The sequence below is a fragment of the Oryzias latipes genome, chromosome 10 (genome assembly GCF_002234675.1).
Source record: "Oryzias latipes chromosome 10, ASM223467v1".
Lineage (NCBI taxonomy): Eukaryota > Metazoa > Chordata > Actinopteri > Beloniformes > Adrianichthyidae > Oryzias > Oryzias latipes.
Genome location: NC_019868.2, coordinates 4,272,013 through 4,290,842, shown reverse-complemented (window position 1 = coordinate 4,290,842; position 18,830 = coordinate 4,272,013). Strand labels below are relative to the sequence as shown.

Sequence of the window (18,830 nt, the reverse complement as noted above, 5' to 3'; positions counted from 1 at the left end):
AGAGTTCGCCAAAAAATGACAGCCAAGCCGTAGGTCGTGTGGCTGTCCCATAATGATTTCAAAACATTTTCTTGAGATATCCCCGACACGTCACGTGTGTTTTGGTTTCGTAACTGTAACTTTTGAAATCTTTTTTTTCGGCCAATTGATTTTTTTTTTTTTACGAGATCGCTCGCCGTGATGTCATCGTCTCTTTGGGGGGGGGGGGGGGGGGGGTGACGTTGACTTTGTGGAAAATTCAGTTTCAATTTATCCAAGGTGTGTGACCATTTTGGTGACTTTTCGAGGATGCGGCGGGGGGGGGGGGGGGGGTCGCGTTTTCTCTGAAAGGCGCAGAAATCTTTCCAAATCTGGAAAGACTCAACACTGCTCCTGCGGGCCCTGATAAATGTACCTACTCCTTAATGTTAAACTTATTTATTTGTTACAGTTGCATAGAAAACATATGTTTGCTTGTTACTCTAGCATAAATCCTTTTTAAATTTTGTCCGCTTATTAAAACCCACGATCAAAGTGTCCAAGTGAATGAAGAAAAATAACATAAAACTGAGCTAGAAAGAACATGTATTACACGTGTAACATTTTACAAAAAAAGGGTGCATACAGCCTTGCATCCAACTGATGGTTTGAGGACAACAATTTCCCTGCATAAGACCTGCAAACATTGAATAATTACACATGCAACTACACATAAATTATATGTAATCAACTAAAAAAAAATAATTTTAAGAAATAAAAACCTTTTATGCTCTCGCGGGCCACATAAAGTGAAGGAGTGACGGCTTATAAAGTATTTCAAGGTCCTGGAGTAGCCTATCCAGTCTCCAGATCTCAACCCCATAGACAATCTTTGGAGGGAGTTGGAAGTCTGTGTTGTCCAGGGACAGCCCCAAAACATCACTGCTCTAGAGGAGATCTGCATGGAGGAATGGGCCAAAATACCAGCAACAGTTTGTGTAAATCTTGTGAAGACTTACAGAAAATGTTTGACTGCTGTCATTGCCAACAAAGGGTATATGACAAAGTATTGAGTTGAACTTTTGTTATTGACCAAATACTTATTTTCCAACCATGATTTACAAATAATTTCTTTAAAATTCATAAAATGGGATTTTCTGGATTTTTTTTCGTCTCATAGTTCAGGTTTACCTATGATGAACATTACAGGCCTTTCTTATCTTAAGTGAGATAACTTGGACAATTAGTGGCCGCCTACATCCTTTTTTTTGACCCAAAGTAAATATTTACACTCTATTTTTTGGGAACAGATGGCAAACATAGAGTATTTGGATACGTATTACAGTCCTATTCTGCTGAAGGCTCCAAAGCGTCATCTGTGACTCTGTCCTGAGCTTCTGCGTCTTGTTTCCTTCTCCAGAGTTCAAGAAGCAGTTCTGCTTAGACATCTCTATCAAGTGGCTCTCTGCAGAGAAGCCCAACCCGGACAAGCCCCCTCCTCAGAGAGCTCCTAAAGGCCTGCTGCCGTCCCCCCTGAAGCACCTAGGCCAAACCTCCCCTCGGCTGCCCCCACGATTGGCTTCTCCCGCAGTCCCCACAGCCTTCTGTAAAGCTGTGGGTGGGCCCCCCACACAGCATGATACTCATGTTAAAGGCACCTCTCCTCCCCCCAGGGGACAAGTCATGTTTTCTGTGTCCCCGGTGCTGTTGCTGCGGAAGCTGAGTGAGGCGAGTGGGTGGGGGGATCCACACTATGAGATGCTTTTTAGCCACGCCGGCCCAGATGGATTTCTGTACTTCACCTACAAGGTGCACGTCCCCGGAGCCCCCACCACCTTCAGGGGCTTCGTCATGATTTTACCAGGACACTGCACGTCCACCATGCTGGAGGAGGCCAGGAGGGCTGCTGCCCAGCAGGTCCTGCAGAAGTTGTGCAGCAGCGGTTTGAGCGCCTGAACATTTTAGTGCCTGTGTGTTTTTGTTCCTGCATGTTTTAGGGTGTTGAGTTATTGCAGTGTGTTTGCATGCTTTTCTACTGTTCAGTGTTCCTCGTTTGAAGTAAATGAGATCCAAAAGAAACGCCGTCCTCTTTGTGTAGCCGCACCACCACAGCTCACAGTCCTCCTGTAGACCTTCAGAAGAAGCTTGTCATCACACATCCAAAAACAAAATACACATGTAATAGATTACGAGTTTAATGCACAGATATTATTTTCAAAGCAAGTGGTGCTAATGCAACAGCAGACAGGGCCAGAGGCCAGATGTTACAGTTATCAACCCTGATGGAGAAGATTCCACTGCAGTAAAGAGCCTGAGCAGCAACAAACATAACCAGCATTGGACCAGACCAGCACCAGAACTGCCATAGTACCTGCAGCAGTAAACATGAAGGAAGGAACCTCCATTTCTGGTCCATCAGTCCTTTTTTCATTAGAAGCTTCAGTTCTGGTTGCAGATTCAGGAAGAACACAGACTCTTTGGACACGAGAGCTTTAATGAACATGTGCAGCAAACTCTTGGACCAGGCAGGTAAACATCTGCCTTGACTGCAGGAGCAGCCTGAACTCCTTTCTAGGCCACATCAGAACCACAGAGCTCCAAGGACAACTGGGGGCCAGGGGGATGCTGTACAAAACTGGAGTTGGGCAGCAGGGAGGAGTTAGGCTTCAGACGTCCTCCTCTTGATCTCAGCGATGAGATCGGCTCTGGAGATGTCCACCTGCGGACAGATGGCAGAAATGAGCTCTGTTCATTAGTTTGTGGCTCAGAGCTGAGCAGCTAAGGCATCATCAGCTGAGGTGTAAGACGATGTTCCACCTTGATGACTGCAAGGGTCACATCTGCCCCTACAGCACAGATGGAGGACACACCAGACCCATAAAAATTAAATCTCTGCTTTCATGACAAACGCAGCAACGCAACTACAGATGGATGATCTTTGATGCTTCAAGAGTTCTCACTCTGGTTCAAGAGCCACAGCTTCACACAGAGTGAAGCTAAATGATCAACAATAAGAGTAACAGTCCAGTTCTTCTGCGCGGCCGTGCCAAGAGGCTTCTTGGACGTTGATGCAGCTCCCCAAAACTCTTGACAATCTCCTCAAGGTTGCAGTTAAACCGCTTTTCTGCTGGTGAACTTTTCCTCTCAACCACTCAATTCTTTGTTTATATTCGTGGATACAGCATTCTGTGAAGAAGCGGCATGCTTTCAATGATCTTAAGTGGGTTGACTTCTTTGTGAAGGGTGTCGATGACTGCCTTCTGCCCATCTGTCCAGACAGCAGTCTTCTCCACGACTGTATCTACTGACTCAAACCACACGGGTTCAGGAAACGTCTGCATTTGCTTGTTTTTTTCTAACTTTTTGAGATGCATCTTTTAAGAAGTGGGTTGTTTCAGGACAAGAGTGTCTGTGTACTGCCCCTCTGGAGCTCTCACATGCCCGTGTGATGTGCAGCGGGGTGTGCCGTACCTCCTCTCTGGTTGACACCACGCGCAGTTTGACCACTCCGTCCTTCAGCTCCTGTTCTCCTAGGATGGCCACCAGCGGGACGCCCCCTTCCTCGCAGTGCTGCAGCTGGCTCAGCAGCTTTGGGTTCTTCTTGTACATAACCTCGGCCTGGACAAACAAAAGCATCAAAGAATTGTTAAAAACGACTCTGCATCCAGCGCCTGTTCAGCTTGCTGTTGCCGTGGGAACAGGGGCTTACACATGAAGACTGACAGCATCTTCTGTGCGTGTAGCAACATTGATCCTTGACGTCCCCCCCCCCACAGATGTCTTTACTGTTTACATTTTTTTTTTAAACGTTTTAAATTCAGTCTTGTTTTATGTGTATGAACCATGCTGTTTAACTTTACTTTTACGACTAAAGCCAACTACCCCTGGCTGCAGCCTGCAGAACTGCACAACATAGTGGAATGCTGAAACGCTGAGGAATGTGAACATGCTGTGGAATGTTAACCCCGCCCATGCTGAGCCCGTCTTCTTTTTTGGTTTCACAAGTTTCCATGTGCAATATTGCCACCTACCGGTTTTTAAAGAGTTTTTCCTTACCATGAAGGGGGGGGGTCTAAGGGCAGGAATATCAGTTTAGATTAATCTGTTTTGTTCAAGTTTAGTATTAATCCTAATGCATTCTTTGTATTCATGATCCCTTTTTCATTGTATGTTTACCTTACAATTACCGGTATGAAGCCCATTGAGACGTCTGTAATTCGAATTGGCGCTAAATTAAAAAAAATATTTAATTGAATTAGAGAATTTATACAGTGATTGCTGTCTTCTTATGCCTTTTACAAGTTTCCATGTGCATGTATTAGGGAGTTAATAAATTTTGTCTGGCCTCACAGACTCAAAAAAATAACTCATTGGATGAACTCAATTTAATTGTGGGCAGGATTTCCATCCAATAAATATGAGTAACCCCACCTCAAAGAAAATTCTTCCATGTAACGAAATATAATTGAGTCAATTGAACTTAATTTTTATCAAGAAAGGCAAGGGGAAAAAAACATGCAACAGCGGTCTGAAGCCAGCCTTGATCTCAGAACCTCTGCATGTTAAACCTGCTAACTTATCCAGTGAGCTAACACTGTAGTGATGTTAAAGAGCCGCCGGTATAAACAAATAGATTCATTATTTACATGAATGAGGCTCGTCGTGTCGTCTTATTGGGAGAAGCCGAGTTGAAACGATTTCATGCCACAGTACGTTTTTTACGTGGAGAAAACGAACGAAAGTTTTCACTTTTGAAAAGTCGAAGGATTTGAAGGACCAAAAGTCAAACCAGGCATCAGACGAAGGAGTTGAACATTTTAATAGTTGAATGGTTAAAATAGGTGAAAAATTGTAGCCGTAAGACGGCAAAATAAATAAATAAAGAGAAACAGGAAAACAGCATTCAACAGCATGTCCCTTACTTGAACTCAATTATTATGGATTACTGGAGTTATAGGGGAAAGTATTAATACATTTTGTGTTAGGTCAATTAAATGTAGATACATTCTTTTAAAATAAATATTTTTAAATAAAACAAACACAATTTTATTGTGTTACATGAAAGAGGGGCTTGAATCATTTTTTTGAGTGATATAAAAAACATTGCACCATTCAAATTTTCTTCCCCTCTGTTCTCTTTCTCCCTCATACAATTACCAATGACACAAAATGTGCTCCACTGATTCTTCCCCTTTCATGCAATCACAACTGCACTGACGAAGATGAATCAAATTAACATTCCACAGCGTGTTCACATTCCTCAGCGTTCCAGCATTCCACTACGTTGAGCCGTTCTGCAGGCTGCAGCCAGGGCTTACTCACTAAAGCTGCACTCCTGGGAGGCGTGGCCAGTTGACTGACCATTGAGCTCAGCCTTAACTGGCATGTCAATCACCTTGCAGCCAGATGGCCCCGCCCATTTGTTAATTTTTGTCAACACAACTACATGACATCACTTCCTGCCTCGATGGCAGTGACTGCAAAGTGGAAAATTGATCACATGACCTCGTTAGAATTCTCCGTAAAGCTCTGTGGCCACACACCTTGATGCCAGCGTTCCACAGCTCTGTGACCAGCCGCAGCCTCTCCTCCAGCAGGTTCTTCTGAGCAGACGCCACCATGACCTGCACCTCTGTGGTTCGGACCTTCTCTGCAGAGGCCTGGAGTGCAGAGGATTAGAAGTTCGAGCGGGCCTAACTTCGGAGCATCTTCCTGCATCGGGGGTGGTCACCTCACCTCGGCCTTCTGCTCCATGATAGAGAAGATCCTCTCGATGCCAATGCTGACCCCCACGCACGGCACCTTCCTGCCTTTGGGGTCAAACATTCCTACCAGCCCGTCATATCTGCCCCCGCCTGCCACACTGCCCACACCTGCACTTTCCTCTGAGCTGGCCCCATTCTGGGAGTCACTGGCCAGGGGGGGCACACCGGCCTGAGTCAGCACGGCCTCATAGATGACCCCGGTGTAATAATCCAGACCCCGAGCCAAACTCAGGTCAAACACCACCTAGAGGAGCAGAAGGAAGCAGCTCAGCAGAGGGGCGGACAGCAGGTCTGCAGGAACCACGGCAACTGCAGCAGCACCTTGTCTGTGACCTGGAAGAGCTGCAGGTAGCTGAAGAGCAGCTTGATGTCTGATAGGCCTGCACAGGCCTGCTTATTCTGACACATCTTCTGGTCCTGCAGGAGGCGCTCTGCCAAGTCCATCCCGCCTGCAACCAACAGTACAACGTCATTACAGAGAACAAGAAGGTTCTCCTCAGATATTCTTCTCCTCAGACCAACTAGATGAAAGGTGGTGACTCAGGAAGGCTTACCCCGCATGCTCACGTACTCCCCAATTTGATCTGCAGCTTCCTCCGAGAGGCCCTTCTCATTCACCATCTCCTTCTTCACGTCTTCCCAGGACATCTGCAGGAAAGACGAGAAGCATCATCTGGAGGAGATCCCATGTAAACACAAGATCAGCTCCATCAGGACGTTCAGGGGAGTTTCTTGTGTCGATAAACAGTGTTGAAACACGAGGCTGGAGCAGTTCAGTGGGAAGGGATGACTGAACATCCATGACTTTTCTCCATACCTTATCCAGTTTGTCCACCGTGGAGCAGATGGTGCGGAACTTCTCGTCTGGAACTCCACACACAGCAAACATCCCATCCAGAATTCGTCTGTCGTTGACCTGCGATGGAAGGAGGAGTTCAGGACGGAAGGTCTGTTGATCTGAACGTTCATCTGAATCGACCCCTCACCTTGATGCAGAACTCTCCGAGCTGCAGCTCACTGAGGATCTCGTGCACGATCTTCAAGCACTCTGCATCTGGGATCATGGCATCATACTGACCTGCGATGTCAAAGTCCTGAAACACACAGGGGGGCGTGGCCAACCATCACACCTGGACCATCATGGTCAGGACCATGTGTGCGCCTGAGGACCACTTACACACTGGTAAAACTCTCTATAGCGTCCACGGGTCATGGCTGGGTTGTCACGGCGATAGACCTTAGCTATGTGATAGCGCTTGATGTTTGTGATTTTGTTCATGGCCAGGTATCGTGCAAAGGGAACCTGAAGCGGGAGGGTTAAGGAGAGCACGGAGCTGAGGGGGAGCTGGAAATGTCAGAGCACAGCTGCAGGAGGCAGCGCTGCAGGATACGGTGAGGTCATATCTGAGGGACAGCAGCTCCCCTCCCTGATCCTTCAGGTCATAGATGAGCTTGGAGTCTTCTCCATACTTCCCTGTCAGGGTTTCCTGCAACAACAGACACGCGTCACTTCCTGTTTGACAACGGCAGCGTCAGACAAGACAAACCCAGCTAAAAACTCAAATACTCTTCAGTACTTTATAAAAAAATAACAAAAATAAACATCATAAAAAGAAACTCTTGGACATTGAAAAAACCTTTTTGTCACAAAAAATACCATCAAACTGATCTTCCTTTGACACTTCAAAAATCACATTCATTTTCTAGCAATAAAGACGTTTTTCACTTGAAGATAGAGTTTTTGCAGCGAAACAGAAACCTGCCTTCAACTCAAAAACTGGGGTGTCTATGGTTTCTGCTCCATGGCGCTTGAAGCAGCTGATGATGGTGTTGAAGACCTTCTCTCTGATGGCCATCTGTTTGGGGTTGTAGTCTCGGGTTCCCTGTCAGAAAAAGATGACGGTCTAAGAATCCAGAGATGGATGTGTGTCAACAAAGATAGCTAACGTACTTATTTCAACTATATATTATGGAAACAATGTTAACTCTTTCAGCACAAAACATAATGATACGTTCACACCCAACACGATTCGCACGTGAATATGGCGTCCACCGCCTCTGTTGATGATTTTTCCTGGTCTTTAATATGACACTGCGATGCCAATTGCAAGTGGGAAAGTAATAAATTAGGTTTATCTGGTGGGTTCTGCTTTTTTAAGTGTTTCTGATTCATTCATACTTTTGACAGTAATTTATAGGGGTGTAACGATGCGCTAAAATCTAAATGCGGTTCGATTCAGAATTTCACAGGGCTCGGTTCGGTACTGCTATTTAACAAATCTGCCTGATATGAACGGCTATTTTATGAACTATAATTTTATTGTTATATGCTGTGTGTGTTTTGCTGCCGGACACCTGAATTTGTCCCTTGAGAGATTAATAAAGTTTTTATCTATCTATCTATCAATGGTACAAAAAACTAAGGCACAAAACAAATTACTTACTAAATGCATTTATTGGTTTTACATAATAAATAAACTGACTTATGTAGGTGATCTGTGTAATAAAATAAGAAAAACTATTAGCTGCCAGGAACCAAAGACTATGGATACTGTCTGCGTCTGCATTAGCCACATGTTGACATGCTTACTGTCCGTCACCTAATAGCGTCTCGGAGGAAACTCACGGCTAACATTACTTCCGCCTCGGTGCAAAGTTAATACTGCGGCGACCTGGGGGTTAGCCCGGACTATAGCCACTAAGACTCATGGGAAGTGTGGAACTTCACCATCACTGAGAGAGCTGTGAAGAGAAGTGAGCTTCATGTTGTTACGCTGTTCGTGTGTTTTAATGCCGAAAAGGAGATGGAGTACCGTATTTTCACTATAAGGCACACTTGAAAGTCTTTATTTTTTTCCAAACAGAAGGGGCGCCCTATGAGGCAGTGTGCCTCATGTGTAGTTGGGGGGCATAGATAAAGACAGCATGAGGAAGGGGGAGAACAGTATCAGATGTGGCTGTAACTGCTGTAGAACTGGTTATACTACTAAGATGCCAGTCCTTCATATATGTCCCAAACCTCAACAGATTCAATGAGGTGAGGGTGAGCACAGCGACATTTCATCCACTCCTGTGTGAAGAAAGACAACATATTTGCTTTGACTGTCCTCTATAACTGTAACAACATGAGTGTCACTTCTCTTCACAGCTCCCTAACTCATGGTGTGGGAATCAACACTTCCCATGAGTCTTAGCGGCATGTGACGGGCTAAGTCCCAGGTCCCCACAACATTCTTTACAAAATGGCTGAAACCCTGTTTAAACTGCAGCTATCAGCTACGTGGATTGATGGATTTTTAGATGCTGTTTTGTGAATGAAAAAATAAATAAAAATTAACTCAGGTTTGCTCCTGCTGCATTTTTTAAACACATTGAGTGTTTGTGATTGTGCTTAAGCCATCTCTTCGTCAGCGCGTGTGTAAGAAGGAGGAAAGCAGACGCACCCGCATGAACGATAAGGAGGGGGGGGGTCAGGCGCTGAGCGCAAGTGAGTCTGTGAGCGCGCAATTCAGTTTGTGTTACTCAGTTAGGGAGAACAGTAAAAAAAAAAGAAAAAAAGTTTCCTCTAAAAGAACAGAGACCAGTTCCGTTTTAACCCACTCTGGAGGCTCTAAGGCAGTGTTTTTCAACCAGTGTGCCACGGCACAATAGTGTGCCGTGGAGAAATTGCCCTCATTAACTGATCTAAAAACATTTTCCATCTCCAGGAAATCAGCTCTTTGTTCATCCAAACAGGCCCTGATAAAACACCGAGTAGTTAGGAATATAAAAGATCTTAAAATGACTTTTTCTTTGTGTTTATTTAATTCTATTAAAGACATTTTGATAAGAATCACGGTACCGCGATTTAGCTGCAGCTATAACTGTCAGGAAAAGTCCCGCCCCTTTAACTGTCTCCGCCAATCATTCTTGAAGACTTAATCACATGTCATCAGTCTGACCAATCAGAAGTGGTTAAAGTCTTCACTTCCTTGTTCTTAATTCTGCTGATAAAGTCGCTCAGTTCTAACAAAAATACCAGCTAGAGCTCGTCTTTAGCTGGTGGTTCATCTCTTAGTAAAAACAGCCGCAACTTCCTGCTTTTTCTGCCACAATTATCACAAAAATCCACGTGAGATTGCGCGCGGGGGGGGGGGCTGTCGATCAATACAGACCATGAATTTCTGCTTTTTTTTTTTTTTTTTGGATGCTGGTTTGCCGCGGGATTTTTGTCAGGGTTAAAGTGTGCCGTGGCTCAAAAAAGGTTGAAAAACACTGCTCTAAGGGTCCGAACGGGGCGTTAACGTGCCCGCACCTTAACACCCGGTGCACCTTTTGTATGTGTCAAAGACTGAAAAATCCCCCATAACTGAGACAGTGTCCCGGTGCGCCCTATGGTTGTGAAAATACGGTCATCTATTTCTCTGTCTACTCTCTCTCTCTGAGACTGTTTGAGGGCAGGTGGAGCGTGAGGCAAGGACAGTCAATGCAGCTAGTTAGTTAGCAGCTTGGCTCTTGTTTCCCCGCTGCGAGTGACAAAGTAGCTGTGTTGTTACAATGCATATGGGGGGAAAAAAAGAAAAAAATCATACCGAAACGGCACAGAAGTGACCCGAACCAAAACTGCCTTACCGAAACGGTTCGCGTTAACTATGTGTATCGTTACAACCCCAGTAATTTAGGTAATTTACCAGTCACGCTGCCTTAGCAGAGTGGCTAGTATCATCACTGACTACACCCATCCTGATTTCCCTCTGTGCGACCTGCTGCCAGCCCTGAAAGAAGTCACGATCTTCTTGTAGCACTCGCTTGCTGTTCAGTAAGAACCGACAGCACAGGGGGATCCAGCAGAGCTCCTACCTTTGGTGTTTTGAGGACAAACTGGTGTTTTCCATCTTCTCCTCCAAGCTGAGCCTTCAGCTGCAGCAGTTTAGCGACCTCCTCATCGATCTGCACAGAAACAAGGAAATGATCTGAGGATTCCTTTGCTGACTCTGCTACACTCTGCAGGATCCTTGGCCTACCTGAGCCACCGTCATCACAGTTGCAGGGTGCAGGAGGCGGGCCCGAGATGCCACCCGAGAGGCCCGCAGCAAAAAACAGGCACGGACACAGGGCAGGGCCAGCATGGTGGTTCAACAGAGGACGGTGGGCAGAAAAAAAAGAGCCCACGAAAAGTTCAGTAGTGCATCATGGGAAGGGATACCCAGAGGTACCAATGGTCCAGACCGACCCGGCAGCCCAGAGAAGAAGTCCACCGTTGGTGAAGCAGGGGATGATGAGGGACGTGGTGAGCCGAACAGAACCGGGCCAAGCAGGAAGAACAGGAGAAAAGTGGTAAGCAACCCTAGCACTAGGGGGCGGGGCATGACGCGTCAGCATCATCATCACAGCAGGGAGGACAGAACATGAAATGCAGCAAGTCAATAAAACGCTCCAATTTAACACACACAAACACACGGGAATACACCAAACACACACACAAACTGACAATACACACATACAAACAAACTTGAAACAGTTAACCCGGTCTCTGTTGTAAAACAGGTAGTGTCCTGTAAGCACCAGGACATTTCCTGAGATTATTCTATGGTGAGAAGTCCACAGGTCCATGCAGACCCTGTGACGTCACACCCACGTGGACCTGTCCGCCTCAGGAAACTACAGGTAAGGTCAGCTGACCAATATTCGTGTCCACAAACGTCACCTTACTGTCGCAGTGGGTCTGAGGCGTCGTCGAAACATCACCTGCGTTTCTGCGCATGCGGCGTGTCTACGTCATCAGTATTGCACTAAATATGACTGCACCGAAAGGGATGCGCCTGCGCACCACTGGCGTCACAAAATATTCTCTCAATTTTGTAGTGATGAAGAAAATTTATTAGATTAAGAGCTGAATTAAATGTCCTCAATTAACCTTGTAAGTTCTGACCGGAAGTAAGTGGTGGGCCGCTCGCGGAGGATCACAGGCTGCAATTATGTTCGCGTGCTGCGCTTCACATAACGCACGCGGCAGAACACAACATTTAGTGGAATGACATCCTGAATGCAGCAAAGTAAGTAACCGACATTCATCCACAAACCAGACCCGAGTTTTTGATTCATGCACACTGTGGGTTGGAACCCCGGTTAAACTCCACTCAGTCTGAACGCATTCTGAGAAGTTTTGAGCGCTGACACAGGCGGCTCTTCTGACACTGAGCCGGCCGGTATACGTGTAGCGGCTGACCTGCTCCTTGCTCGCCTTCTCGGACTTCAACCTCCGGACCAGCTCTCCCTGGGTCTTAATGTGCTCCTGGATCTGTGCACGGTCTTCCATGGTCTCTCATCCAGCTGCTCTGAACACACCGAATGGAATCGCGAGCGAATAGAGCCTCTGTAACGTTAGCTAGGCAGGAGACGAAGAGCGGAAACGGAAACGAGCCTCACTTCCTTTTTGTATTTTCAAAACAAAGCTACAAATAAAAACATTGAGCTCATTTTCTTCTACACATGTCAAGCTTGTCCTTTAGCGAGAAAGAAAGACTATGCGGCCATCATTAAAAAACAACAACAATCTTTTCTATCACCGTTCCAGAAACGTTACAAAATTGCACCTTTATGGCAGTGATTGAGCTCCACAGTGGACCCTTTACTATAACAATGAGAAGTATAAGTATGGTATGGTACCATAATTCATTAAAAAAAATATGGTTATCATAAAAAAAGTTCTTTCTCTGTTTTGCTACACTTTGTATTTTGTCTCCTCTGCTCAGAATTTGTTGTAGAGAGCTGCTCTGAGTGTCTCCTCAGCAGGGTCAGATCTTCAAGGTACAACTGGTTTCATAAAGTTGACAAAGACTGGGTCATTTTGTGTATAGTAAATGCACTAGCTGTCTTTAAACCATGCTTCTCTCAGAAAACTCTCCCCCTCCCGTTCAGGAGGGACTTTAAACTTTTCTCACAAACAAACTGTGTGCCATGTTGTATACATGCAAAGTTCAGATGTGCATTATTCAGTTGGGAAGTATCAGGACAAAACCTCGTGTAGCTGTAAAGGAAAACCGCGCTTTAGATGAAGCTCTGAGGATTTGGAAGTAAAAGAAGAAGAACAGCTTTGCCCTGTTGACACTGCAGGTAAACTTATCACAGGAAAACCCAGCAGCTGTTTGGCTGCTAATGATGACGATCAGAAGAAGTTTGAGCAGAAAGCAGCAGAGGCCTCCAGTGTTTGTTGCATTAATCTTTTATGACAGATACCTCAGTTTGATAAATCTGCTAAATTTTTTCATTACCTTGTTTTTACCGAAAGATTATGTCCTAAGAAAATCTGACAGTGTATCATTTTAGTCCCTGTCAGTTTTGTTTATTAAAAAAATTAAATGATTGTGATGGATGATCAGTTGATCTGACTTTGTAGTCCTGGCCCCATAAGGCCGTGCAGCCTCTGTTGTTAGTGTTTCCAGAGGTGGCTGAACTCCTGACCGTTCACTGGCATGAACTAACGGATACTCTTCATCTGGGAGGATTTGTCTTCATTTAACACAGGATTCTATGACGGTTTTCTAAGATTGAAACATGTTCTAATAATAGAATAGAATAGAATAGAATAGAATGCTTTATTGTCATCTTACAAGGAGCACGTCAAAATTAAAGGGGCATTTGGAATTATGAGAAAAAGGGACACTAATAAAACCAAAATAAAAATAGCTCAAAAACTGTATGAATGTTTCTTCCACACATTTGATTTGTGATAATGAAAGATCAAAGAACCTTCATTTTAACCATAACTTTTTAATATTTGTTGGCTCCCTTTTAAAACCAGCCTCCAGTGATGATTTGAAGTACTGCAGATGTTAGAAATTCATAAACTGAAGGTTGGGGTTTGTGTGGCAGTAATGAAAGACGTCTGAGTTGGAGGATTGTCAGGTGTGTCAGTTTTAAGTGTGTGTGGATTGATTTTTTGCTTTACCTCGTCTCCCACATTGAGAGTCATGGTGAATTGGTGACCTGTCTCTATCTGACTGCAGACACTTTGGGTTTGTCCCGCAGTCAGCATGGAGCTGTCACCCGCTCCTCCAGGACTGCATGCAGAGTATGCAGAGCTCTTCAGCACTGACTGCCTCTATTTTCTGGGTGAGCTGATCTCCACCTTCGATGAGGATGTGGATCAGGTAAGAGATGCAGCCCGTTTCAGCACATGGACTGAGAAGTCTCCCCTGACATTCCCCACTTCCGGCCCATCAGATCCTGCAGCTCAGAGCATCCAGAAAGGTTCAGCTGGATCTGTCTGGGGACCTCCCAAACTTCCTGGAGAGCACTGCGCACATTAGGGCAGACACTTCCTGGGGGGTGCTGCCTGTCCCCCCCAGACTCCAGAAGAGACATGTGGATGTTGGAGACACGGCCCCCTGTGATACTCAGCGCTTCATCAGGGCTCTGCAGTCTACTGCTCAAGGCATACAGGTTCCTCTCTATACCTGTGTGAAGAGTCAAACACAAACAGATGTGTGCGCCCCACCTGAGAACCCCCGTGTTCCCGCAGGTAGATTTTGATGATGGAAACTGCCCCACATTTTACAACCAGATCAAGGGCATCCACACCGTGGTGCAGGCGGTAAGGAGCCTGCTGCCGGGTGAGTACCCGCGACCGTCTGAGAGAGCCGAGGAGCATGGAGGGAGTGGATCGGAGGACAGCCAGCTCATATTTGCTGCTCTCCTTCCTCTTTGAGAACAGACGTTCCTCACATCTCTGAAGCCCCCGTGCTGATGCTCCGCCCCCGCGCCTGGAACATGGTGGAACACAACATGATGGTAACCATAATTGCCCCCCCCCCCCCATAATGACATTACCAAAACCCCTTGAGTGTAAATGCATTTGAGCCAGGTAAGAGAACTCCCACATTTATCTGGAGAAGGTCCTGTTGAAGTCTGAGCCCCAACTGCTGAGAAGCTTTATGTAAGGAGTCACACAGAGTTCATGAAGCAAGCGGTGGAACCTCCTTTTATTCTAAATTTCAATTAGGTTTCCTTCATGAATAAGATCAATTTAATATAGAGACACATCCACAACGCACCCACACAGAATTAAATCATGCAGCAGAGGAAAATCTTCATTTGAAGGCCTTTACGTCCCAAAGAGCAGATCAGAAGTTTGACATGACTCATGTTGGCAATGGAGCCTTGTAAGGGTTGAGACGTTTCCAGCCCCTAACTGAATCTTCATCATCTTTGTCTTCCTCAGGTTGGGGGGAAAGAGGTTCCTGGTCCCCTCTTTGACTTTGGGCTGCTCATGTTTCACTGTGGGATGACTCTATTCCAGAACCAGAGTGGACCCTTCTTCTACCTGTCAAAAGTAATACTCACTTGAACTCACACACACACACCACTTCACACACATTAAACATCCCTTAAACAAAAACACACATACACTCACTCACACACACAATTTACTCATCTTAATTAAGGTGAATTCTATAAAACATTACTACTCATTAAAAAATGTAGGAAAATCTTTTTGAATGCTTTGGAGATTTTCGCAAACCTTCATGTTCAAAGGTCATCCTTATGTCAACACCAGATTGATAAATTCCTTCACACAAAAATGCATTGTTGTACATATCTCAAATTAATTGTAGATAGTCATTGTCTGCACAATAGGCAGATGTGTGTGGCGAAGGGTCAGAGAACATGCATTAGCTACATCCAGCTTTTAAGGTTCCTGCAGGACTGGTCAGTCAGAGATGCAGTTTCCATGTGAACTCTGGTTTTGTGTTCAAACCTGCAAACGGCAGAAGCAGAAAGGTGATCCTGATTCATGATCTAAGCTTTTGGTTTGAGAAAAGAAGAAAGGCACTGCAGTCTCAAACTTTCTGCAGAGTGCAGCAAAAACAAACTCAACTTCTGCTGTGAAATGGCGTGAACTCAAGTGTTCCTCATCAGGTGGAGAGCTTCCTGGAGGCCAGACTTTGGAACAAGATCTTTCTGTGGACTCAGCAGAAGGTTCTGTTTGGTTTGGATACTTTTTTTAAATAATGCAGCAGTTTTTTTCTTTTTTGAGAATTCATGAATCGTGCGCTGACTGTGGGCGTGCACGTGCAGCTGGGTCTTCCTGCAGGCAGCATCAAGGCTACAGTGCTGATTGAGAACGTACTGGCTGCCTTTGAGATGGATGAGATTCTGTTTGAGCTGCGAGAACATTCAGCAGGCCTCAACTGTGGCATCTGGGATTACTCCGCCTCTTTTGTTAACAAGTTTGGTGAGTAACCCACCTGTTCCAAGTATTGTCGGTTCTGAGAAAGACAGGTTGGGATTGAATCTTCTCCAGAACATAATGGTAATGGAGGTCCAACAGAACAGCATTTAATCTTAAGAATCTCAAGAGTTTAAATTGATGCTTTTGAACCTCAAACTGACCAACCAACCCCCTTCCTCTACTTATGAGAGTTGTGGTTCTGACTAGTGTTTCCTGCAGGTCACCGCCGGACTTTCCTGCTCCCCGATCGCAGTAAATACGTCAACATGGAGAAGCATTTCCTGCGCAGCTACATGGATTTACTGGTGAAGACATGCCATCAGCGGGGGGCACTGGCCACAGGGGGAATGGCTGCTGCTCTGCTGCCACAGGACCTCCTCTCCGGCCCCCATAGGGATGTGCTGGCTGCAGTAAGGAGGTGAATGTGTGTGTAGGTGGGGGGGTGGGGGGGGTGGGGGGGGTGGGGGGGTGCTGCTGCTGTGGTCAGGTTACACCACACAAATGATTCTTCTGACATGGATCCTTTACAGATAATTAAAGGTTTAGATGAGCTTTGTGTTTCAGGGAATAATCACAGGTAAGCTCACAGACACGGATACTCATCCGTCATGGTGCTTCCATGGCAACCTGACTTTGGCCTGAAGATGATTGAGTTTCTGCCAATGTGACAACAAAGAGACAATGGTGATGTCACATGTCATGAACCATCCTGCCTGACAAACTCACCATCTTCACACGTGGAATGCCTCAGGGTAGCAGGATGTCATTGATGGATAATGACCCCTGAGAGGTGTTCATCTGTTTACCAGGTTGAAGCTGCTGGAGATCCATGCCGGTGTGGATGGTTTCATGGTGTATGATCTGAACCTGGTTGGACCCATGCAGGAGGTTATTCTTCAGATCTTCTCAAGTCTTAGTCTCTGTCAGAACAGAGTTGTAACGCTGGGCTCTGCACAGCTCTTCCAGATCCACACTGAGGGGAAGAACCAGCTGCATGTGTTGCGGGAGGACGTTTGTGTGACTGCAGAGGACCTCCTGTGCATGCCTGCGGTCAGAACCCCCATGCACTTTTACAGTCATTTACAGACAGCTTTATTCAAAGCCACCACCTGTAAACAATCAGCAAAAACTGAGTCAGGGTCCAGATCAGGGGTCCCCAAATCTAGGCCTGGAGGCCGGTGTCCTACATGTTTTCCAACCATCCTGTCATTGAAGCTCCTGTTTTGGCTAAACACACCTGATCCAGGTAATAGACAGCAGATAAGGCAGGGTTTCTGGAAAACTAGCAGAAGGCCTGCCTGCAGGTTTTGGCAGATTTGGGCACACCTGGTGTGAATCTATGCTTAAGCTGTAAGAAAATGTTTTTTCACATGTCCAAGAGGAGAAGAATCTGACAGGGATGGGGGCGCCATCTCTGAAGGCATGCAAGAGAGAGATCATCAGACAAGGATGCAAGGAGTTGAAAATACCAACATATCTAAAACACAGTTAACTGTTTTCTCAGGGAGGGGTCACCCTTTATGGTCTGAAGCACAACATCTCAGTTGGGATCCTCTTCATCAATGCCTGGTTATCAGGTTAGAGCATTTCTGTCCATCACTGTAGTTCCAGACTGCATTGATCCACCACCGATGTCAGGGGGATCAGATGAACCCTGTGTTTGCAGGTAAAGGACACTTCTTCTACAGAGGTCAGGTGGAAGACTCTGCCACAGCTGAGATCTCCAGGTCACAGGTGAGAACTTCTGCGCCTCTGCCACCGCCATGAGTGACGCTCTGATCTGGGTCTCGTGCTGCAGGTGTGGCAGTGGATCCGCCATCAGACCTGGCTGGAGGATGGCAGCAGGGTCGTGAACAGGCGTCTGGTGAAAGAGCTCATCCAGGAGCTGCTGGTGGAGCTTAGTGCTGTATGCCACTCCGTCAGGTGAGCAGGAGTTCCTGCTTGGAGAGGCTGACGATGGTGAAGATGAAGATGCTTTGTGGGTTTTCCATGAAGCCTGTTGTTATATCTTTGATCATTACTGATAAGACATTTGAAAGGAAAAATAAACGGCAGATTTTTAACAGTACCCGGATGGAAACAGAGGAGCTCAGCTCCACTTCCATTAAGTAAAGGCCTGTTGAGATGTTCTTTTGTGGTTTAAATCATCAAAGAAGATGCTACAACGGTGATTGATGTTTTTTACGTAATTCGTCCTGTCTTTTCAGGTCTAAGCAAAGGCTGAACACGGCAGCAGACATGTTCCTGGAGGTGGTTCTTCAAAGAAACTTTCCGGAGTTCCTCACATCCTACCTGAACCAGGATCACACATTCCTGAGCTGGCAAAGCACTGAACTGGAGTCTGCTCTGCAGCCATCCAAACTGTGACGTTTAAACATTTAGAGTACTCTGGAGAAATCTGTCCAGATTATTCAGGACATGAATGTTGTAAAGTATCTCTAACTAAACTCCAACTAAAGCAGTTGGATTGTCATTAAATTGGTTCAGTTCAGTTCAGTTCAGTTGTCTCAGTTGGGTTCAATCTGAGGAAGACTTTAGATTCAGAATCAAGGTCCAAGGGTTTGGAGGAAGACTGGTGAGGAGCAGAATCCAAGCTGCTGGAGGTCCAGAGTGAAGGTCCAGAGGATTTGGGCTGCAATGTCCAGCGCTAGTGTTGGTAAATTCTGCTTTCTTCTAGCAGAATGTTCTAGAGGACTTCAGGATTCCTTCTGCTGAGGATCTGGATGGAGATTCAGATTTCTTCTACCAGTAGGACCTGGGCCCTTCCCATACTGTTGAAGTATTGAAGATGGATAGATCATTTTGAGAATACTTTGTTTGAAATAATTTGATGTGATCATAATCTCTGTCTTTATCTTTCTCCAAAAACTGAAAAGTAAATGGTTATTTCTCCA

The 18,830-nt window shown here is 45.7% G+C and overlaps 3 protein-coding genes across 8 annotated transcripts in view; 2 read left to right on the top strand and 1 right to left on the bottom strand.

The window, feature by feature from the left end:
• Positions 1 to 2,858, top strand: part of dnd1 (DND microRNA-mediated repression inhibitor 1) — a 15,408-nt gene extending 12,550 nt beyond the window's left edge. The window contains 1 exon segment of the mRNA NM_001164516.1: positions 1,379 to 2,858. Coding sequence (NP_001157988.1) covers positions 1,379 to 1,914 — 536 coding nt within the window. The 3' untranslated portion in view covers positions 1,915 to 2,858.
• hars (histidyl-tRNA synthetase) lies at positions 2,433 to 12,126 on the bottom strand. Of its 3 annotated transcripts, XM_011473163.3 has the most exons (14): positions 11,932 to 12,119; positions 10,727 to 11,055; positions 10,563 to 10,652; positions 7,487 to 7,606; positions 7,115 to 7,210; positions 6,901 to 7,026; positions 6,710 to 6,817; positions 6,541 to 6,639; positions 6,278 to 6,371; positions 6,045 to 6,172; positions 5,695 to 5,967; positions 5,502 to 5,618; positions 3,430 to 3,576; positions 2,433 to 2,677 (listed from the first exon to the last, which is right to left on the bottom strand). In XM_011473163.3, the coding sequence occupies exons 2-14, from the start codon at positions 10,829 to 10,831 to the stop codon at positions 2,618 to 2,620; spliced, it is 1,563 nt and encodes a 520-aa protein (XP_011471465.1). In that variant the 5' UTR covers positions 10,832 to 11,055; positions 11,932 to 12,119; the 3' UTR covers positions 2,433 to 2,617. The 3 variants fall into 3 exon arrangements, with proteins under 3 accessions (XP_011471465.1, XP_004086544.1, XP_020557429.1); XM_004086496.4 differs by lacking the exon at positions 10,727 to 11,055 and having other exon boundaries at positions 11,932 to 12,126; XM_020701770.2 differs by lacking the exons at positions 10,727 to 11,055; positions 11,932 to 12,119 and adding an exon at positions 11,410 to 11,656.
• LOC101173617 (malate synthase-like) lies at positions 11,646 to 18,830 on the top strand. 4 transcript variants are annotated; one of them, XM_023959545.1, is made up of 15 exons: positions 11,646 to 11,758; positions 13,734 to 13,855; positions 13,929 to 14,147; positions 14,227 to 14,317; positions 14,419 to 14,495; positions 14,926 to 15,036; positions 15,624 to 15,683; positions 15,783 to 15,939; positions 16,156 to 16,354; positions 16,746 to 16,824; positions 16,894 to 16,986; positions 17,441 to 17,513; positions 17,603 to 17,670; positions 17,735 to 17,859; positions 18,144 to 18,830. In XM_023959545.1, exons 1-15 carry the CDS (start codon positions 11,749 to 11,751, stop codon positions 18,301 to 18,303), a joined length of 1,644 nt encoding a protein of 547 aa, XP_023815313.1. In that variant the 5' UTR covers positions 11,646 to 11,748; the 3' UTR covers positions 18,304 to 18,830. The 4 variants fall into 4 exon arrangements, with proteins under 4 accessions (XP_023815313.1, XP_023815316.1, XP_023815315.1 ...); XM_023959548.1 differs by having other exon boundaries at positions 11,668 to 11,758; positions 13,712 to 13,855; XM_023959547.1 differs by lacking the exon at positions 11,646 to 11,758 and adding an exon at positions 12,644 to 12,818.

Bases quoted from the DNA above. Each gene is read 5' to 3' on its own strand.
- hars (XM_011473163.3), bottom strand. From the start codon at position 10,831: ATGCTGGCCCTGCCCTGTGTCCGTGCCTGTTTTTTGCTGCGGGCCTCT. The intron at 7,607-10,562 runs GTAGGAGCTCTG...TTTTTCTGACAG, and splicing joins TTGTCCTCAAAACACCAAAG to GGAACCCGAGACTACAACCC. The intron at 5,968-6,044 runs GTGCTGCTGCAG...CTGCTCCTCTAG, and splicing joins TCTTCCAGGTCACAGACAAG to GTGGTGTTTGACCTGAGTTT.
- LOC101173617 (XM_023959545.1), top strand. The intron at 14,148-14,226 runs GTTCCTCTCTAT...GTGTTCCCGCAG, and splicing joins CTACTGCTCAAGGCATACAG to GTAGATTTTGATGATGGAAA. The intron at 17,671-17,734 runs GTGAGAACTTCT...CTCGTGCTGCAG, and splicing joins CTGAGATCTCCAGGTCACAG to GTGTGGCAGTGGATCCGCCA.